The sequence below is a fragment of the Dicentrarchus labrax genome, unplaced genomic scaffold (genome assembly GCF_905237075.1).
Source record: "Dicentrarchus labrax unplaced genomic scaffold, dlabrax2021, whole genome shotgun sequence".
NCBI classification, from domain to species: Eukaryota; Metazoa; Chordata; class Actinopteri; family Moronidae; genus Dicentrarchus; species Dicentrarchus labrax.
Genome location: NW_026136712.1, coordinates 4980911 through 4999276, shown reverse-complemented (window position 1 = coordinate 4999276; position 18366 = coordinate 4980911). Strand labels below are relative to the sequence as shown.

The following is an 18366-nucleotide window of genomic DNA, read 5'->3' as shown; positions in this document are numbered from 1 at the left end:
AAAGTTGAATATTTTTATTTACATCAATTTGTGCTTAATGACTAGTGTTATTATATTCAGATTTTGCAAAGACAACTGTACCTGATGAAGGTCACACAGACAGAAAAGTAAATAAATACAGTGTGCAACAACAACTGTGCCAAAATGTGTCCTCCTCATGAACAGTGATGAGCAATGACTTGTTGCAGCTCATAACTCCCTCGCTACACCCTGTGTAGGAAAAACACTCATGAAAACATACCTTTGAATATTATATTGCATTTCTGCCAATAGATCCTCCTCAATACTGGACCTTTAAGTAAAAATTGCCACGGTGGAAAAATACTTATACAATACAAGTTTAAGTCCTGCTTTCAAAATAAATAATAAAAAAATAAAGCTGTCACCCTGCAGATATCACCCAACTAGCCTCTTTTAGCTTGTTGTCTTCTGTGGTGTTTTGTTCTTATGAACTGCATTTGCACCTGTTTGCAAAGTTAGTAACTAGCTGGTGAACATAGTGGAGCATTTAGTAGCTAAAGAGCCAGATATTTCCCTCTGGAGTTGGTGGAGGCCAAAACTGAGCCAAAAGGAAAGTCAATATTGGACTCGTCATGTGGACAGAAACCCGACTCCAAATGAATGCTAATGTTGCTTTGTATCTGCTGGTTCTGTAAATAAGCAACTGTTTGCTAACACTTTCACAAACCAACTATATGAGGTAATAGTATGACAACAGAGGCATCGGCTTTAAGTGATTTAAGTAAAGTTAAACATACCCAAAGTAGGGCTACAACTAACAATTAATCTTATTATTGTATGTTTTACATACAAAACATGTGATCACATTTTAGTTGATGATATATATGTATGTTGTCTTAATCTGCAATGTATCTAATCTATTATATATAGAGCTGTGAAATAAATGTACTTGAGGAGTACATATGTAGAATATTTAAAAAAGGGAAATACAGGAAAAAAGATATAAATTTCTCTTAAATATAGAGGAATAAAGTAAAAATATAGAGCAGCATACTTCATTATGTTAAATACAAGGACCACAAAAATTCTACATTCTTAGTGCAGTACTGAGTAAATGTACTCTCAACCATTCTGAACAAATATAAACAACAATGTTAGCTTCAAATGAGCTTTAATTGGGATCTTCTGTCCTGACACAACCCTTTCTTTATGCAATTAGCGACACCGATTTACATCAGAAATGATGTCACACAGATTTAGACCGAGGTGGATCAACACCGCTGTGCCAAAAATAGATGTTTTGTTTGAGTTTAGCGACGTCGACCCTCCATACGGCTCTAATCTGAAGCTAAATCAGGTTTATTCCTTATAGCTCTGATGTTTACACTGCTCTTTCTGCTGCTGATGATGAGTGTGTAACATCCCTGATAGATCATGTATTGATCTCTCTCTCTCTCTCTCTCTCTCTCTCTCTCTCACCACACACACATACATACATACACACTCGCTGTGCCTTTCTAGTCTGCCAGGACCCTGATTAAACTGCTAAAGCAGATTGCATAATGCATACAACAGAAGCGGGGCAGTGGAGATTTAGAACAGCAGCCTCTCCCTCTCTTTCTCCCTCTCTCTCTCTCTGATGAAGGGATTGCATAAGGAAGGAGAAGGGATGGATTCAGGTCATGGTGGCTCTGGGAGCCAGAGTGAGTGATTAGACCAGACACACTCAGGCAACTCGAGCTCGCTCCCTGTCTGGAGAGGAGAGATGGAGGGAAGTAAAAGGAGAGACAGACAGAGCAGAGACCGGCCTTCCAGGCTGACAACCCATTCCACTTGACTGCTGTTCTATTCCTGACCAGCCTGTGTGCTGTTCCAAAAATAAAACACTATAAAGGAGTGGGCGAGCACTTGTATATGCAGCAACACTCCCCCTCCTCCACTAAAAACACATATACACACACTTACTATCCACATCTAAAACAAATAAAACAATGTCTCCCCCCCCAAATGTTCACCAAGAGAGATATTAACACATGAATTATTCTGTAATCACAGCAGATTTTTTTCCTCACAGTTAATTTTCTTTTTATTTGGTCTCTTTTAGATTTCTTTGGTTTTAATGAAGTCTGTTGGGTATTTTAAATGTAGATATTCTACCAATTTTTTAAAATATGGTTAATGGACTTAACCACACAAAGGTATATTCTCCTACCATCCAGCAACATGATGGTATGCTGTGAATATCTGTATTGACATTGGAATGTTTTTAAAAGTATTTCTACATCACTGATTCACTGGTGGATCAGTTAAACGTGGGAAATTTATACTTAATTCTAGCTGAAATGTCAAGGTTTTTAAAGATACCAAAAATAAAGTTTTAAAGAAATGCAAGATCTACAAAAGCGTCTTGGGTTTGTATTTCCCTCTGGGTAGAATGCATAATAATAATAATAGTTGCAGAACCACATTTTTGCATTACTGTTTGCATACGTACAGACAAAAAAAAGGTATAGAAGACTGGAGGCAAGCGAAACAGCTAGCTTGGCTGACTCTTAAGCTATCTTATGTATAACCCGTACGAGAACCAATGCAACAACCCTTTGTGATTTTAGGGGCAAGTTACTTGTTGGAACTGTTCATTGACATTTAATATTTGAGCTTTAGAGGTGCTGGTAGGCATATTCCTTCACTTTGGACAGAGTTAAGATAGCTGTTTCGCCCTGCTTCCAGTCTTTATTGGCAAGCTAGGTAGGCCTTAACTCAACCTCCGTACTCGAAGCGAAGACAGTCTCTGAAAGAGGACAAAATGTTGAGCCTGTTCATTTCACTTTAACACCAGATGTCAAACTCAAACAAAGAAATTCATGTTTTTTTCTCTATCATCAGCTGGCAGCTTGGTATGTGCATTTCCAGTGATGAAGCACTAATTTACTGTACTTATACCCTTGACCACACAGACTGTACACACACACACACACACACACACACACACACACACCCGTTCTCTGTTTACATCGTCTGTGTAATGCATACACTGCCTCACACACAAATCACCTTATACCTTCAGTAATCAAGCACATGACATTCCGCTCTGATTTAAATGTTTAATGTGAAACGCACTCCGCCGTTATGTAATCTTTGCTGATGTTTACTGTTCTGAGGATTTCAGTATCACACAATCGGCATAAAATCTCAATATGCATGGAAAACACTCATGACACCAACATTGAGGAGCAATCCATCAAGGACAATAAACTGCCTCTGAAGGTGTCACTCGGTTATCTCGTCACCACATGACATGAAAATAAATGAAAGGAGGATGCACTTTCTCTCCTCGTTTCCCACCAGTCAGTCACTGTTTTGCTCCAAGCAGTGAAACTTGCTGAGTGTGCATTGTGTGTATGTGAGCATGTGTGGTTATATCATGTTGTCCCAGCCGTTTCATTACATAAGGACAGCAGCAGCAGTGGAACGGAAGTGACCGCGGGCTCAGTAACTGGTTTACAGCGTGAGGTTGTAAAAAGCTTAATCTAGCAGCTGGATGGGAGACAGAACGCTGCAGTCTATTTGCATAGCTCCCTTTAGTGTCTTCATTACATGGTCAATTATCTGGGCCTTAGATAACCTGATCCACCAGAGCACAGTAAAACTCACCAGAACTACTTTTCCCTGAACGTGTTCCTGCATTGCGGATTGACAATGGACCACTGGGCTCAGAAGTTGTCTCAGTGCTACACAGAGTCTGTGGGAAAATACATTAATAGATAGGAAGTGAAGTGATGTTGTATGCACACAGTCCTGTGCCTCAGTATGGATCTTAGACGGGTTATGTGAGCTTGTGCTGCCCTCTAGTGGAGGTGAAAGTTTACTGCGTCAGTTGATCACATGATCCCTGGAAGCTGACATGTAGCAAGTTCATGAAGTCTTTTTTTTGCCTGCTTGCTCCTATAAGGGGTCACAATAGGCAGGAGAGTATCCAAGCATGCACTGGGAAGCACCCTGAAACTCCCAGTCAGCCATGAATCAAACTGAGGCTTTCTTATTAAACTTATATAGAAATTTGACTTGCAATAAGGTGAAGGTAAGATCATCTATGCCAACCAGTGGGTATCCCTGACATTGCCAGTCTTGTGTTGGCAGACAATTGATTACACATCCAGCAGACACAGATCAACACTTGTGCTTCTGGAGTCGGGTCTTTGCCACCAGACCTTTAGCAGCTAAACGCTCCACTAGGTTCACCAGTCACTAGCTGTGTCTGTCTGCAATTTGGAGCTGAGCAGGGAGTGGACAGAGGATTTTAAAACTTCTTTTGCAAAATGAACAGCTACCAAATCTTATATTAAGATATAGATTCTTAAATTCAGTTAAATAAAGTGACTACAATACTTATTTCAATAAGCTTTGTCTTGAATAATTATAACCAGAGTTTTCATTGTTTGAAATGAGCACAACTTGTTTTAACTTTTGGCATTTTTTCTAGTTTTAAGGCCCATTACAGTCTTTCAGTGGCAAGGTTTTATGCTAGTTTTAAGAATTCTAGCCAAGCAAAATTGGCTTATCCCTCTGGCAGATTGTTTTCGCTCAATACAAGAAAATTGGATCATATTTAAGAATATCTTTCTGGTTTCTAGAATGGCTGTTTCTGCAGTGTATTTATGACATTACTGCCATATAGATAATAAAATAGCAAAAAAAATAAAACAAATTTTAATCAGATATTTTCTGTATGCACAGTTAAAGCAGGATTCTGGGCATTCAGGACATTTGCAGGTAGCAGCAGCCTTGATCAGATATCTATTCATTTAAACACCAGTCAACACTACTTTAGTAGACTTTAAATGACACTGAGGGCATTCTTTAGTATTATAATATATCCACCCTGCTATCAATGAATCTTTCTCATTGTGTTGAATACTTGTAGCAGCCCAAACTTTATGTACACAAGCTTCAGTCAACACCAGAGGATGCTGTGGCTCACACAACCTCTACAAATACAGAGCCACGTTACCTGCACTGCAGGAACAGGGACAAATACACTCTATGACCTGCACTAATGACCATCATGAGCAGGTTTGTTAAGGTAAATACAAGTTTTATATTCCATATGTGTTTAAATGAGAAAGAATGTACCCAGTTTATACATTTACACTTTTGCACATTTATAAAAACAACCAAAAGGCATCAAGTTCAATTGATAGATACAGCTACAATATATAGCTACAACTAATGCTTTGTCAACTTTCATTACGTGCTGACCCTGAATCAGTCCGTAACATACACATGACTCAACACTTTTGAAACACATTGTGAAGTCACATCAGTGTGTTCTTTTTCACAGCAACCATTTTGACATGCAATATTAGGGTAAACACAGATGTTACCAATGGTACTAAATTAAGATTCTGTTCCATTCAGGTCAAACAGAGTCAGGGTGCTATTCTGCTTGTTGGCTCACTAGAAAGGTTCTCCTCCACTAAATGGAACAGAGCCTTAATTAGTATCATTGGTAACACCTGTGTTTACCTGAATATTTCATGTCCAAATAAATGGCTGCTATGAAAAAGGTCTATTGTCAAAGCAGCATTTAGGGGTTTAGTGCCTTCCTCAAGGCCACCTCTGAGTGTGATTCAGGGACATGACAGCATTTCTCAATCCTTTCACCATCCTGAGCAGATGATCTCAACCTCCCAGCATCAGAGCAGCTACCACCTACCAGCATCAAACCTTTCAGCTGCTGCTGCCCCAGGATGATATACTGCCATGGGATCCTGCTCATCTCCAGTCAATGCGTGTGAGTGGCTACTGTATCTTTTCAATAGACGTTCCAAATGATATGGCCATAACAGATGCAGGTCATGAATCAAAGGTCCTAAACCACCCGGCTAGCTGATGTGTTCAACAGGTGCTACTGTCCGATCTCCTCTGGATACACAACCTGGAGGCACCACATAGAAATACAGACAGAGTCAAGGAGGCTCTACTGTCCTGCTGTCTGCTGTCTGCTGTGTACTTTCTACCTAGTGCAGGTCTACATCTGAGCCTTGCATGGACCACACTGACTATTCCTGCCTTGTGTGAACTGAGCTCGTGAACGCAATGACCCCATCAAATCAACAAAGCCTGAGAGGAAGGAGAGGAAAAAAATATGTGAGCAAAAATTCTGCACAGCATATCAAAGCATAACTCGTGTACCTCTTTACTTGGCCCAACTCAAATTAGAAAAGCATAAAAGTGCTTCAAAAATAATGATCACACATGTTTTGAATATGCTGAATTTTAATTGATAATAAATTGTACTTTTGTAGACCCCAGACTACGCATTGAAGTGGTTAAAGGTGTTTTTTTAATGGACATAGGCTGGAACATCAGAGGAGAAGAAAAATAATTCATGGCATTTGAGGTTGTTTTGTGGAGTTTCAGTTTGATAATTGAGCTAGTTCCCTCAGCTGAACTGTAGGTTGCACCTATGAATGCTATAAAATTCACCAATTGGAGTCAATCCAAGATACATAAGGGGGACAATAGTGTGCACATATGTACCACTAACAACCATTAAGAAACCATAAGTATGCGTCTGTGGTTTAGAGAGACCCCAATCCAGTGGTTCCAAAGCTTTTTGGCTGATTGCTTCAAATGTTGCAAAGTGGGGCCTATCTGTAGCTTTGCCCTTAAACCAAGAACCACAATGTCCCCAGTTTGAGTCCAGCTGCAGATCTTTGTTGCATCTCTCTCTCATTTCCTGGAGTCCCTATTTAATGAAATGCCCATAAAATAACAATTTACAAAAATGTTGTAGTCTGACTCCTGATCACCTGTTATGGTCTCTGTGTGAGTTGTGCTCAGTTCAACCAACAAGATTAGATACAGTCACTCTGAGGGTTTTATAGAGGCCTGAAGAGTTGAAAGTGTTAAGTACTTCACAAAAGTACTTTTTGTCATTCAGGTAGTGTACTCAGGTAGGCAGTTAACTTGAATGTATCATGTAAATGTAAAGATAAACTGTATTATATCATCCTGTAAATAAAAATACAAATAATTTCTCCTCTAAACCATCCCACTCAACCACCATCTACCCATGTCAATCTCCAAACTATCTCACTTACCTCGCTACCCCAGGAAATACCAAAAATAAACATAATATACGCACTGCAATAGAAGCCCATTTCTGCCAAGAAAAGAAAAAAACAAATATTCATGGTAAATCAGAATTATTAGATGGTAAATCCAAATTATACTGAATTAAATACAAAATTATGAGTAACTTCAAATTTGGACTCATTTCACTTATGGTAACCTATAATATTGACTTACAAAAAGTATTTCGATTTTTGGACGTAAATATATACATACATGCAGAAAAGCATATGCCAGTATACGCATGGAATCTACAGATGTACCATACATAGACATACACATATATAAACCAAATAATTACTTGTTTGCATGTCTAAATGCATGCCTGTTTGACCTTTTTGATATTATCTTGGCAGTGTCCCAAACTCAAGATTGGGCACCACTCAATCTCTGAATAACCCTAATGCCCATGTTTTCCCCTATTATTCACTTATTAGTCATTATTTCACCTATTTAAGATATTTCTTTATATTGTATTTTATTTGGTCAAACTCCTATTTTTAAAGCAGCATTTGGGACAGTACTCACACAGGATCATACTAGTTTATTTTTAGTGTTCAGGATTCATATTCTGTAAAAGCTGCAATTATTTATTCACCAAAGCCAGCAGTACATAATAAGACATTATTAGCTTCAGAATTAGCTGTATTACAGAACCAGTTCAACCCACTGACCTCATGATGTGCGCAGGAACGATCAGTGTGTAAACTCTAGATAAAACTACACAAACTGTGTTCTTAGTGTGTATTGAAAAGTGATAAAATAGCTGGCAATGAAAAGAATGTTTGGTAGGTTTGTGTTGTTGATATGTTGTTTATATTGCTTTCTGATGTGCTCCAAGGTGCTGCAGATCTAATATTTCTCTGCTCCAGAGCCTCAACAGCTGCTGAAGTGCAGGTCTGAGCTCCCTGGTGGTTTTGCCAGTAAAGGAACACCGTACATGGGCTGATCTCCCGCCTCCCTCGCCACTCTGGATGGGAGAAACAGAATCTCATCTGGGAAGTAGAACACCCTCGTCGAAACCCACCAAGGCCTGTTCCTAGTAACCCAGAGACGCCTGCTGGCACGGCATGAAACACATAACTCTTGTATGGGAGTGGATCTGAGGTTTACAGCTTGAGCTCCTTACCCAATTAGACTGGATCATGGAGGCAAAACAACGTTTTTACAATGCCACAGGGGTCTTTAGAATGGATGGGTTCTGTTTGGGGAATGGGGTAGGGGGGCAGGGTGGGCTGGGGATATGCTATTCCCATGTCTCTTTTATCACAGCCTGTCAGATTAACCACACAGGTACAGGGAGCTTTCTGTCCAACAGGTACAGAGGCACCAAAGCCAACAAAATTTAACTTAGATTGGTCACTAAAGTCATTGTGTACCCGTTTCTAAAGGCTTCAAGAGATAAAACAGTCTGCTCTAAAATGAAAATATAATTCAATATTACATATGAAAAAAGATCAACAAAAGGAGAATGAAGAAAATCCAAAATCTTTATTTTCTTCACGCATTACTATAAAATTATACAAAATGCCACTTAGTTTCAGACAGAATGTGAAGTACAAAAGCAAGACAAAAGAAAAGCTTACATGATAATAAATAGCCAAAAAAGTAAGAGCAAGTAGATACAAAAATAAATGACTTATTGTGAGAAAATGTGGTGGTTAATAAAATATATTACAACTCATTCATTTGGATGAACCAAATCTACCTTGTTGTACTGTATGCACAGGTTTATGGATGTATTTATACAACATGAAAACAGAAATATAGGGTAAATGAACTAAGAGTGTGCTCATATCAAAAGTGCCAGGAGGAAATACCGCTGGTAAATAAAAGAATCAAAAGTTTTGTGACAGTTAAATTATGTACATAACGACTCAATCGTGTCTGTTTTGTGCTTCAGTGCAAGTCTGCAATCTCCATTTCTAGTGGAGGCAAGAAAGGGCATGAGGGGAGAGTCTGGGGGATTATGGTAACAAGAGGATCATGATGGATGTCTCATGGTATTTCAATCAACACCAATGGCTGCACCATAACAGAAAAACTCTGCTGCGAACAGACCACAAAAAAAGACATATGACAGGGTTCCTCATGAGGAACTTCTGAAAACGTTCGAAAACAGAAAGAAACCCATTAAATGTAGTAATGGTCCTAATTCAAAACATTACTGCAAATAATGTTCAAAAGATAACAGCCTGCTGGAGTGGAGTCAGGTTTTAACACTATATCCCTAACCCTAACCCTAACCCTACTGAGGGCTGTTGGTGATCGCTTTGAGAATGTCACACGTGTTCTTAGAGATGACCTCTCTCAGCTTCCGTATACGACGAGGGCTGGAAGCCCCCACGTAGCTCTCCGGCTGAAGGACGGCCATGCCATCGTTGGCGTTGCCCATAATGATGACCTGTCCCTCTGCGGCGGCGCCCGTGATGTTCGGGCATGGGCAGTTCCAGTCCATGTTGAGGAAGGTGACCTCAAGAGGCTCCTTCCCAAAGAAGCGTAAACCCATCTTCTCATCCTTGAGGATCTCTTCCACAGTCACAAGGGCGTGGCCAGAGTCCTTCTCCTCTGTGAGCTCCGTCATGCGACCCAGGATGACAAAGTCGCTCCGGCAGAAGCTCGTCACCATCTTGCCTCTCGGCTTGCAGGCCTTGCAGTGGTGGTTTTTTGGGTAGGGGCACATTTCCTCACAGGCTTCTTTAGATTCAAAGTTGTTGTCGTTGCCCTCACATCCTCCGTAGATAAAGGACTGACACTGCTGTAGAGTGGCACTGTAAGCCCAGCGTGGCTCGTAGGCCTTACAAGGGCCCTGCAGGCTGGGGAGCCCGCAAGGGCCTGACAGCTCTGGACCGCAGCACTGCATACACTCCTCGTATGTCTCAAATGCCTTCCTGAGCTGCTGGCTGTTGTTGTTGCTCTGGCAGTGGGTGAAGGAGAAGCAGTTGTTGGTCTTGGGCTCATAGTACCAGCTGACTTTCTCCAGGTCATGCCCACAATCCTCTGTGCTATCAGGGGGTTTCAGACATTCTTCAGGCAGGCAGCGGGTCACATTCTTGGGCTCGGGGGTCTTGGGTGGCTCTGTGGGCAGCACAGTGAGTGGGTGGTTGGCCTGCACTGAGCCAGACGGGTTCTGAGCCGTGCAGGTGTAGATGCCTGAATCATGCGGCTGGGCATTGTAGATGACCAGCTGACCGATGTTAGTGACCACCATATTCCCTCGCACATGATTAGGCCTCATGACTACCCTCTCCACCCCAACTGGCAGTTGCTTCTCCCAGGTGATCTCAGGACGGGGACGACCTGTCACGTCACACAGGAAGCTAGCGGTGTCACCCACATTTACAGTCTGGTAAGCAGGGCTGCTGACCATGACGGGCGGCTGAGGCTCAGTGGGAGGTGGGATAGTTGCCTGAAGAGGAGCAGTGGTAGGACGAAGGGTGGTCGCCTGGGGCAGCGAAGGGCTGGTGTTGGGCCAGGTGAGATGGAAGCGGCAGGTGACGACAGATAGGGTGATGCCCTTGGAACACGCCTCTGCGTCCATGTAGCATTTGTTGTAGTAGGTCATGCCGTCAGAGGCGCAGGTAAAGTGCGGCTCCCTCTCGCAGCGGTCCCGGCACTTACACACCGGCTGGCCGTCCCAGATGTCACACTCAGACCCCTGCTGGGTGCACATAAAACTGGCACAGGTGGCTTCCTTGGGCATTCCCATAGGGCCTTTCTTCCCGTCGATGTAACGGGCTGCCACACAACTCCGATTCCCACACACATTTTGGCAACATTTCTCAAAGGACTCACACTCCTGTAAGAGGAGAAGAGAGACATTACAGATTCAGGAGGCTACATGCATCTGGAAGGTATTTTCATAAAGTCAACAATGATACAATAGACAGAAGAGAGATTGAATTAAATTTAGATAAGATGGAGAGATGCAAGTGGATAAAAACATGTCAAATATCATTTTTAGAATACAGAAATTTCTTGCAAAATAAGTTCACATATAAAAACTGTCAAGTAGTTCAGGATATTTAATTCTAAAAGGTTAATTAAATACTTTACCTGATCAGATTCACACTCTCGGGTACAGGTGCTCATGGCATCCACCCACAGGTTGGGGTTCATGTCATTGGGGCAGATCCCCGCATGTGAATAAGTGATATTGGGCAGAACTCCGACCTGGTGCTCCATCCACACTGACACACACGCCAGGAACCAGATCCACCGTGGAAACAACATCCACCACATCTCCAGAGCTGGACACAGTTTTTTTGTTTTTTTAAAAAGTTTTCTTTGATCAGGTTTGAAAGTTTTCTTTGGAGCAAACTCCACTTCTCTGAATATGAAAATAGGTGAAACGACGACAAAAACTCAAAAGCGCATCACACGTGTGTGAGTCTGCAGGTCCGGACGCTGTGTGTCAGCTGATTGATCCAGTTTGGTGTCTCACTTCTGCGGCGATGATGCTCTATTTATACTGCCGGTCTGCAGCCATCACCGCCGACATCACTCGCCAAGTTTCGACTAACATGACAGTTACGAGTTGCTCCTGAGATGCTGGAAGAACCTTTTTCAGAAGTCAGTGGTGTGCTTTGGGCTGGGACTGGCGGGGCACCTGCCTGTTAAAAGGATTGCTGGTAACCCCGTTTAACCCTTTGCGGGCTCCAGCGGCGCCAGAGCGCACTGTGCGCAAAGACGCACGGAGAGAAAAGACTCAAAGGCAATTTGTTGCTTTAAAAAACAATATTATTTAACGACAAGGCGAACTAAAACCACATGTTCAGTTAATACAAACCGACCATGTTTAATTCAGCCGTTTTAGTAACAATAATTAGAAATGATGCCGCACATGTACACACATTAACTATACTTTAAATATATGCATGATGGTGTGTTATTCATATTTAGAAACTTTTTTTATATGTAACTATGTAAATCAGTATGTGTTTACTTACCTGATGAAAGAATAGAATAACAGAAGGAATTAAATGAAATAATAATTGAGATTGTTAATATATTTAATTCTCATCATTTCAACATATTTGTTTTTGCACTTTTTAAAAACCAAATTCTGTGCTGAAATTCTGTTTAAATTTGACCACTTTTATTACACTGAATCCCCTCCTGGATAATACACATATTTTTGGATACATGTAGATTAAATCCCACAGGAAATGTATGAGGATGTGCTTGACAAACATCAAAGAGATTCATATATATAACTACTACTTTCACATTCATAACACATCTAACAAAATGAGAAGTGGGAAGATTATAATCTGTAGAATTGGCAAGAATAAAAATAAATAAATACAGGTTTAAATGATAATAAGAAATATGTTCAAATAAATAAATTTTCTCCTCACTTTGGTGCATTACCTCAGACAGTCCACTGATAAATGTGAGAGCTGCTTTTTTAAAGAACTGATATTCAGAGCTTCCTGTAAAAAGTCTTACTGATTAGATTATACTGAATAGATAATTGTATATTAATAATAATAGACTGAATAAACATTTGCCTTGGCCTTTCACACATTGTAGCTACAGAGTTTTACTATGACAGATTTTTTTCCTTTATGCTAATTGCTGTGCAAAAGATTTGAATTACTGTCAATTCAAGTCTGACATCAGCTGTTTAAAAACCTCACAGTAAGTTCAATTCTGCCGATTCAAAGACCTACAGAGGCATGTTTTTCCTGTCTCAGCTGTACCTACAGTACATGTGACCAATGATACAAGGCTGCTGCTGTACAACAGTTTCCATTCTTCCACCAGCATTCAGCCGTAGACTTAAACATGCTCTACGTCTTACAAAGCATGTCTTTGTACACAGCATTAGTTGGGTCATACAACTACTTTGTGTGGATTTATGGAAATGTACAGACACACAAATTCCAAATTAAAACTGCTGCCGATACAGGCAGTAGGACATTATATTGACAAGAAAAGCTTAATTGTAACATTATAACAGGTTATCACCTAACACTCAAGATTTCATTTATGAGTCTGGCTTCATACCGAGGACTTAAAATAGCAAACACAACTCTTGATTACAACCCTTTTCAAATCTGATTCGTAGGCCAGCAGAGGTGAGATGAGGACAATACAAGTAAAAAGATGTAGTGTGTGTGTGTGTGTGTTGAAGATCAGGTGATGTGCTCCATACAGTGGGCGTGTGCATTGGCAGAGCTTTTAATGAATGAAGGTGTTATTATAATTTGCGCCGCTCATTCCTTTCCTGTGTAAACTACTTCGACTGGTTTCCTCCACAGTTCAGCTGAGGACAGGGGAGCTATTAGACCGCCTCCCAGTGCAATAACAGTGGACTCCCGCTGTGTCAAAGTGTTGGTGCAGGAGATTGTTTGTTCCTGATGCAGACATGGTGATTTTTTGTTTATGTGTGTGTGTGTGTGTGTGTGTGTGTGTGTGTGTGTGCGCATGACAAGCAAATAAATAAAACCTGTTTATCTCGAGCTTGCTGAGCTTCCAGAGCTGCAGGTCTCAATCCTGTAAGAAGGATTATATCTGCTCTCTTTCTCCAATGACAAACAACATTCTGCATGTATGATTAACTGTATCAGCTTATTTTAACAGGTATTTACTGTGTGTCGGGGTCTTTCCAGTGATTTATGAACTGACTGCAAACCCTACAATCTTGTACTTCTCTTATCTGGTCACTTTTTCTGCAAAAATTCCTCGGTGACACACACAGACTTTTAGATGTAAATTTTAAGAGCTCAAAAGGGGCGGATCTAGTGGGGTGGCACCCCTAAAAATGCCTGGCCACCCCAGCTGACACCCTAGTTTGACAAATTTAACACATTAATTTAGATACATTTAAAAAGGAATGTGTTAAAAAACATAAATGTATTATTGATCTCGTAAAGACACATTTTAGACTTTAGAAGTTCAATAAAAAAAAGACATGTATTTGAAAAAACAATGTATTGATTCCTAATGCCATGATTTACTAATGTACCACAACTATGTAATGTTTTTGAGTTCAAATATCTTCATTTGGGAGCTTTTACAAGCAAATATTAATATATGGGATTACTTGCGATAAAATCAGCATATATTTCTGAGACCCCTTTAAGTCTCCATGCCACCCTCTTGCCACACCATGAATATTTCTCTAGATCCACCCCCGGAGTTCATATTGCTGACATAAATAAAGTCAAAATATATCCTGTCACTTCCCCCAGGAAGAAGTCGGCTCACCTCACACGGCCCTCACACAGTCTGAACCTGTCATGTACAAATGACACGTTTCATACGGAATTAATAAACTCCTGTCAAACCCAGTGAAGACGGATACATCTCGGGGCTACAGATGCGTACGAAATGATAGGCTTATTATTTTTCACTCAGGAAAACATCAACACACAGGGCTTTCAGTGGAATAAAATAATAGTATACCCTGAAAAGCACAAAGTCATCCAATGGCACGTCCTCAGGCGAGAGGTTATTTGAGGATTCGAGCTTCAATAAAAGTAACAGCTACTAGGAACTTTCCTCAACCACATTCCTGTGTAGTTTGGAGAACGAAACCACACACCAGTGAATTTACATAAGATATGAGATCCATTTAAAGAGCAAGTTTGTGGTCCTCAGTCACCAGCTTCAGTCCAGTGTCAAACTCAACAGTTCCACGAGCTCAGACATGAGACTATTAAGCATCCAATAATGAGCTTATTGTACCCTGTAGTGTGCATTTGCAGTTCAATCAGTGGTTTGATTTGTTTTTTGTGGCACAAATTCACTCCGACATGAGAACCAAAAAATATAAAATAAATCAAACTATAAATAACATATTACACAACGGAGGATTAATGCACAACCCTAAAGCCAAATTTGCTTTCTTGCAGTGAGTTAGATGAGAAGAGTCCACTGTCATATCTGTTCAACAGAAATCGACATCCGGCAGCCAGTTAGCTTAGCTTAGCATTACGATTGGAAAAGGATTATCAGCTACCCTTGCTTCAGCAAAGACTTCCACTTCAGGTAGTCACTGCTCGTGCCCAGTAAAGAGTCCAACACCCCTGTTACACTTTAATGTTTTAAACAAACAACATCTAACGTGATAATTAGTGAGCTTTAGAGATTGATAACACTATGATGTCATTCTGTTAAATATGGAGCTACAGCTAGCAGCCTGTTAGCTTAGCATAAAGACATAAACAGCTAGCCTTGTTCTAAGGTAACAAAATCCCCCTACCAGTACCTCTAAAGCCCGCTGGTTAGCACGTTATACGATGTAGCTCCCGTTGCCAAGTCGTAACTAAGGTTCGTCCTATATATGCCCCTCGATAATGGGCCCCTTCTCCGGCATTATTCCTTACATATCCTTACATAAACTCGTTTATATACTTCAGTTTTTTAAAAATGTTTACAAATGACATGTAGTGTAACATTTTAACCAGCGGCTACCTCTAGCATCATGTGTATGACGATAACTCTCAGTAGGCTATTCCTATAAACTATTCCTTTAACCAATTTAATTATTTAAAATGTCCTAAACTTAAATGGTTTCCTTTTTTAAAAATCAGAAATGTAAGGTATCGGTATATTTTGGGTCGGTCTGTCCTCATATGGTACAATGAATGAGAAATTCACCTCATTTGTAAATGAGCCAGCCAAAAGGAAAGATGGAAAATATAACTCCTGCGGACCAACCCGGGCTCCAATTTTTATTTTAAAATATTCTATAAGTTTATGAAGAATAGTCTTGACATTTGGGGAAACACACTTATTCGCTCTCTTGTCAAGAGTCAGACCAATCAGAAGATTGATACCACTGCCATGGTTGGCATGCTAAATATAAAGCTAGCCCATTAGCCTGTTAGCTTAGCTTTGCACGAAGAGTGGAAACAAGGGGAGACCGGTAACCTGGCTATGGACAAAGGTAACAAGATAAACAAATTGAATACAACGTGTTTATTAGTGAGCTTTACAGGTGCTGGTAGGTGGATTGTGTTACCTTTGAACAGAGCCAGGCTAGCTGCTAAGCTAAGCTAACTGTCCGCTAGCTTCATAGCGTACCGATTTGAGAGAGGTCTTGACCTTCTCATTGAGCTTTTCAGCAAAAGCTGATATGTGTGTTTCCCACAATGCTGAACCATTCCTTCAACCTTTACAGACGACTGTGTGTGTGGTCCAAATATAGCAAAAGAACATCAAGGAAGCCTATCAGGTTGGTATTCACAGACGTAACATTGAGCAACAACGTTCAGAAAGAAGAACAAGGAGCTTCTTGCTTTGTCACTGCGTTCCTGCGCCTGCAGCACAAACTGATGGGGCAAGTCAGCAGCCGGCCAGAGCCAAACCTCCCTGCCATTTCATGCAGCTTTGCCCATAGGCAGGGACATTACTGAGCAAGCTGGCAGCCGAGCACTGATTCATCTCGGGCCATCAGTATCTGTCAGTTTTTTTGCATGTCGGAGAGACAAAGAGAGTGTGTGTACGGCCTCGGTAATTGGAGGAAAACATTGAGAAATGCTAACCGCAGTTTCTTCTGTAGAACATCAGGCCGTGGTGTGTGTGTGTGTGTGTGTGTGTGTGTGTGTGTGGGGCAAGAGACATCTTGCTGCAGAGGGATCTGAGGTGAACTTGTCTTCTTAGTCCTGTCATGCTGCTGTACTCTGTCTACGTGTCTGTCTGTGTGTGTGTATTTCTATTTTGGATATCTTAATCCCAAATCAATCCTGAGAATTGCCATTTTCTCACCTCTAGGTGATGAAACACATCCTCCACGAACAATCCAGTCAGTATGTAAGTGTTAAACGATGCTAAAAGTTAATAAATTACAAAATACTGAGACCATGTTCATCTGTTTGTCTGAATAACTCAATTCAATTCATGTTTGTCCTTTTCTTTTACATAAAGATATATATTTTTTTTTATTGCCTATAATGGATAGTGACAGCTGACGATTGAGGGGGCCACAGGTCAGATTCAGACCCATACCTGCTGCAGCAAGGACTATGCACATTTGTCCTTCTCTGATGTTAAGGCGTTATCCTGTGTGTGGTTACTGCTGACACTATAGTAGTATAATAGTTATATTACATCACATGTGACCTGTTGTGAGAAGTTAAGGGTAAAAACTGTCCACAGACATCTTTAGTAAAGTTTACACTGCGTCATATACTGAGATACTGACTGACACAAGGTTTCAGTGAAGGGACTGGAGACAGAGGTCCTTCCCTGATTGACTGAGAGTGCCCTCTAGTGGATGACTGGAGGAATTACATTCACATTATTTTATTATATTTCATATATTTGTGTCTGCTCAGCTCGCCAGGACTGAAGGTTTCCATTAGGACTATTGTTAAATACACACTCACTTTATTGGGTACACAGATAAATATTTCCTTTATGAAGGTTTGAATGTTCCACTGTCGCACAAGTTTTGAAACGTATACTAATATTTGTCCTATCCTATAAATATAAATATATATAAATATATATATATATATACACACACACATCAGTGCCGGTTGTAGCTGCCAGTGCACTCAAATAAAACAGCCTTGCATTTGCTAGATGTATGTTACCTAGATGTAAGTTTTCCTGCTGGACACAAGATGTCTCCTCATTCACTGTAAAGTCCATTCTCAGTGGATGAGTACTGGTAGCTTCAAGTTTCTACAGGACACTCTACAATACTGGACAAACAACAAAGTTTCTTTTTCTTAATAATTCTATTGTAGCAAACTGCATTGTTTTTGCTTCTTTCAAGCTACAGAAATCTTGAGGATCTTTTTCACAAATGATTTGACATGATGACATGTTGTCAAGAGCTTAGGTCTAAACCAGCATACAGTGATGAGCTGATTTTAGTTTTTTATTTGTGATGGAAGGGAAAGGTGAAGCGAGGGAGTTGCAATCTGCAATCGCTAGTTGCTACTAAATCCAACACACTGGACCTTTAAATGAAAAACAAAAACTGTAGCAACAAAGTAAAATAAAACATTTTCTTTTGCATTATGGGAACTTTTACTTTTTGAATGCAGGACTTCAAATGAACTGTTTCTATAGTGTGGTATTTCTACTTTTATTCAAGTAAAGGCCACTGTTTGTTTGTGTTTGTTTGTATCTAGTCCTAGTTCTTCAGACAATGAGTAAACGCAGCACATCTTTCAAAGTCCAAACCTCCAGTTTGTCAACCAGATAATAATGTCATCATAACCTTGATGTGTAAAATCAGAGTGCCCCTTCAATTAACACATCTATTAGTTCTTAACAATAAAATGCCCGATTTAAAGACAACAA

At 40.4% G+C, this 18366-nt stretch overlaps 1 protein-coding gene across 1 annotated transcript; it reads right to left on the bottom strand.

Annotated features, from left to right (window-relative positions):
* Positions 1-8574: 8574 nt before the first annotated feature.
* On the bottom strand, positions 8575-18237 carry wfikkn2b (WAP, follistatin/kazal, immunoglobulin, kunitz and netrin domain containing 2b). The gene is made up of 2 exons (XM_051418827.1): positions 11155-18237; positions 8575-10897 (listed from the first exon to the last, which is right to left on the bottom strand). Exons 1-2 carry the CDS (start codon positions 11338-11340, stop codon positions 9347-9349), a joined length of 1737 nt encoding a protein of 578 aa, XP_051274787.1. The 5' UTR covers positions 11341-18237; the 3' UTR covers positions 8575-9346.
* Between the last annotated feature and the right edge of the window lie 129 nt (positions 18238-18366).

What these genes read in the sequence shown, in the direction of transcription:
- wfikkn2b (XM_051418827.1), bottom strand. Translation starts at nt 11,340, where the DNA reads ATGTGGTGGATGTTGTTTCCACGGTGGATCTGGTTCCTGGCGTGTGTG. An exon ending in GAGAGTGTGAATCTGATCAG is followed by an intron (nt 10,898 to 11,154) that starts GTAAAGTATTTA and finishes CTCCTCTTACAG; the next exon opens with GAGTGTGAGTCCTTTGAGAA.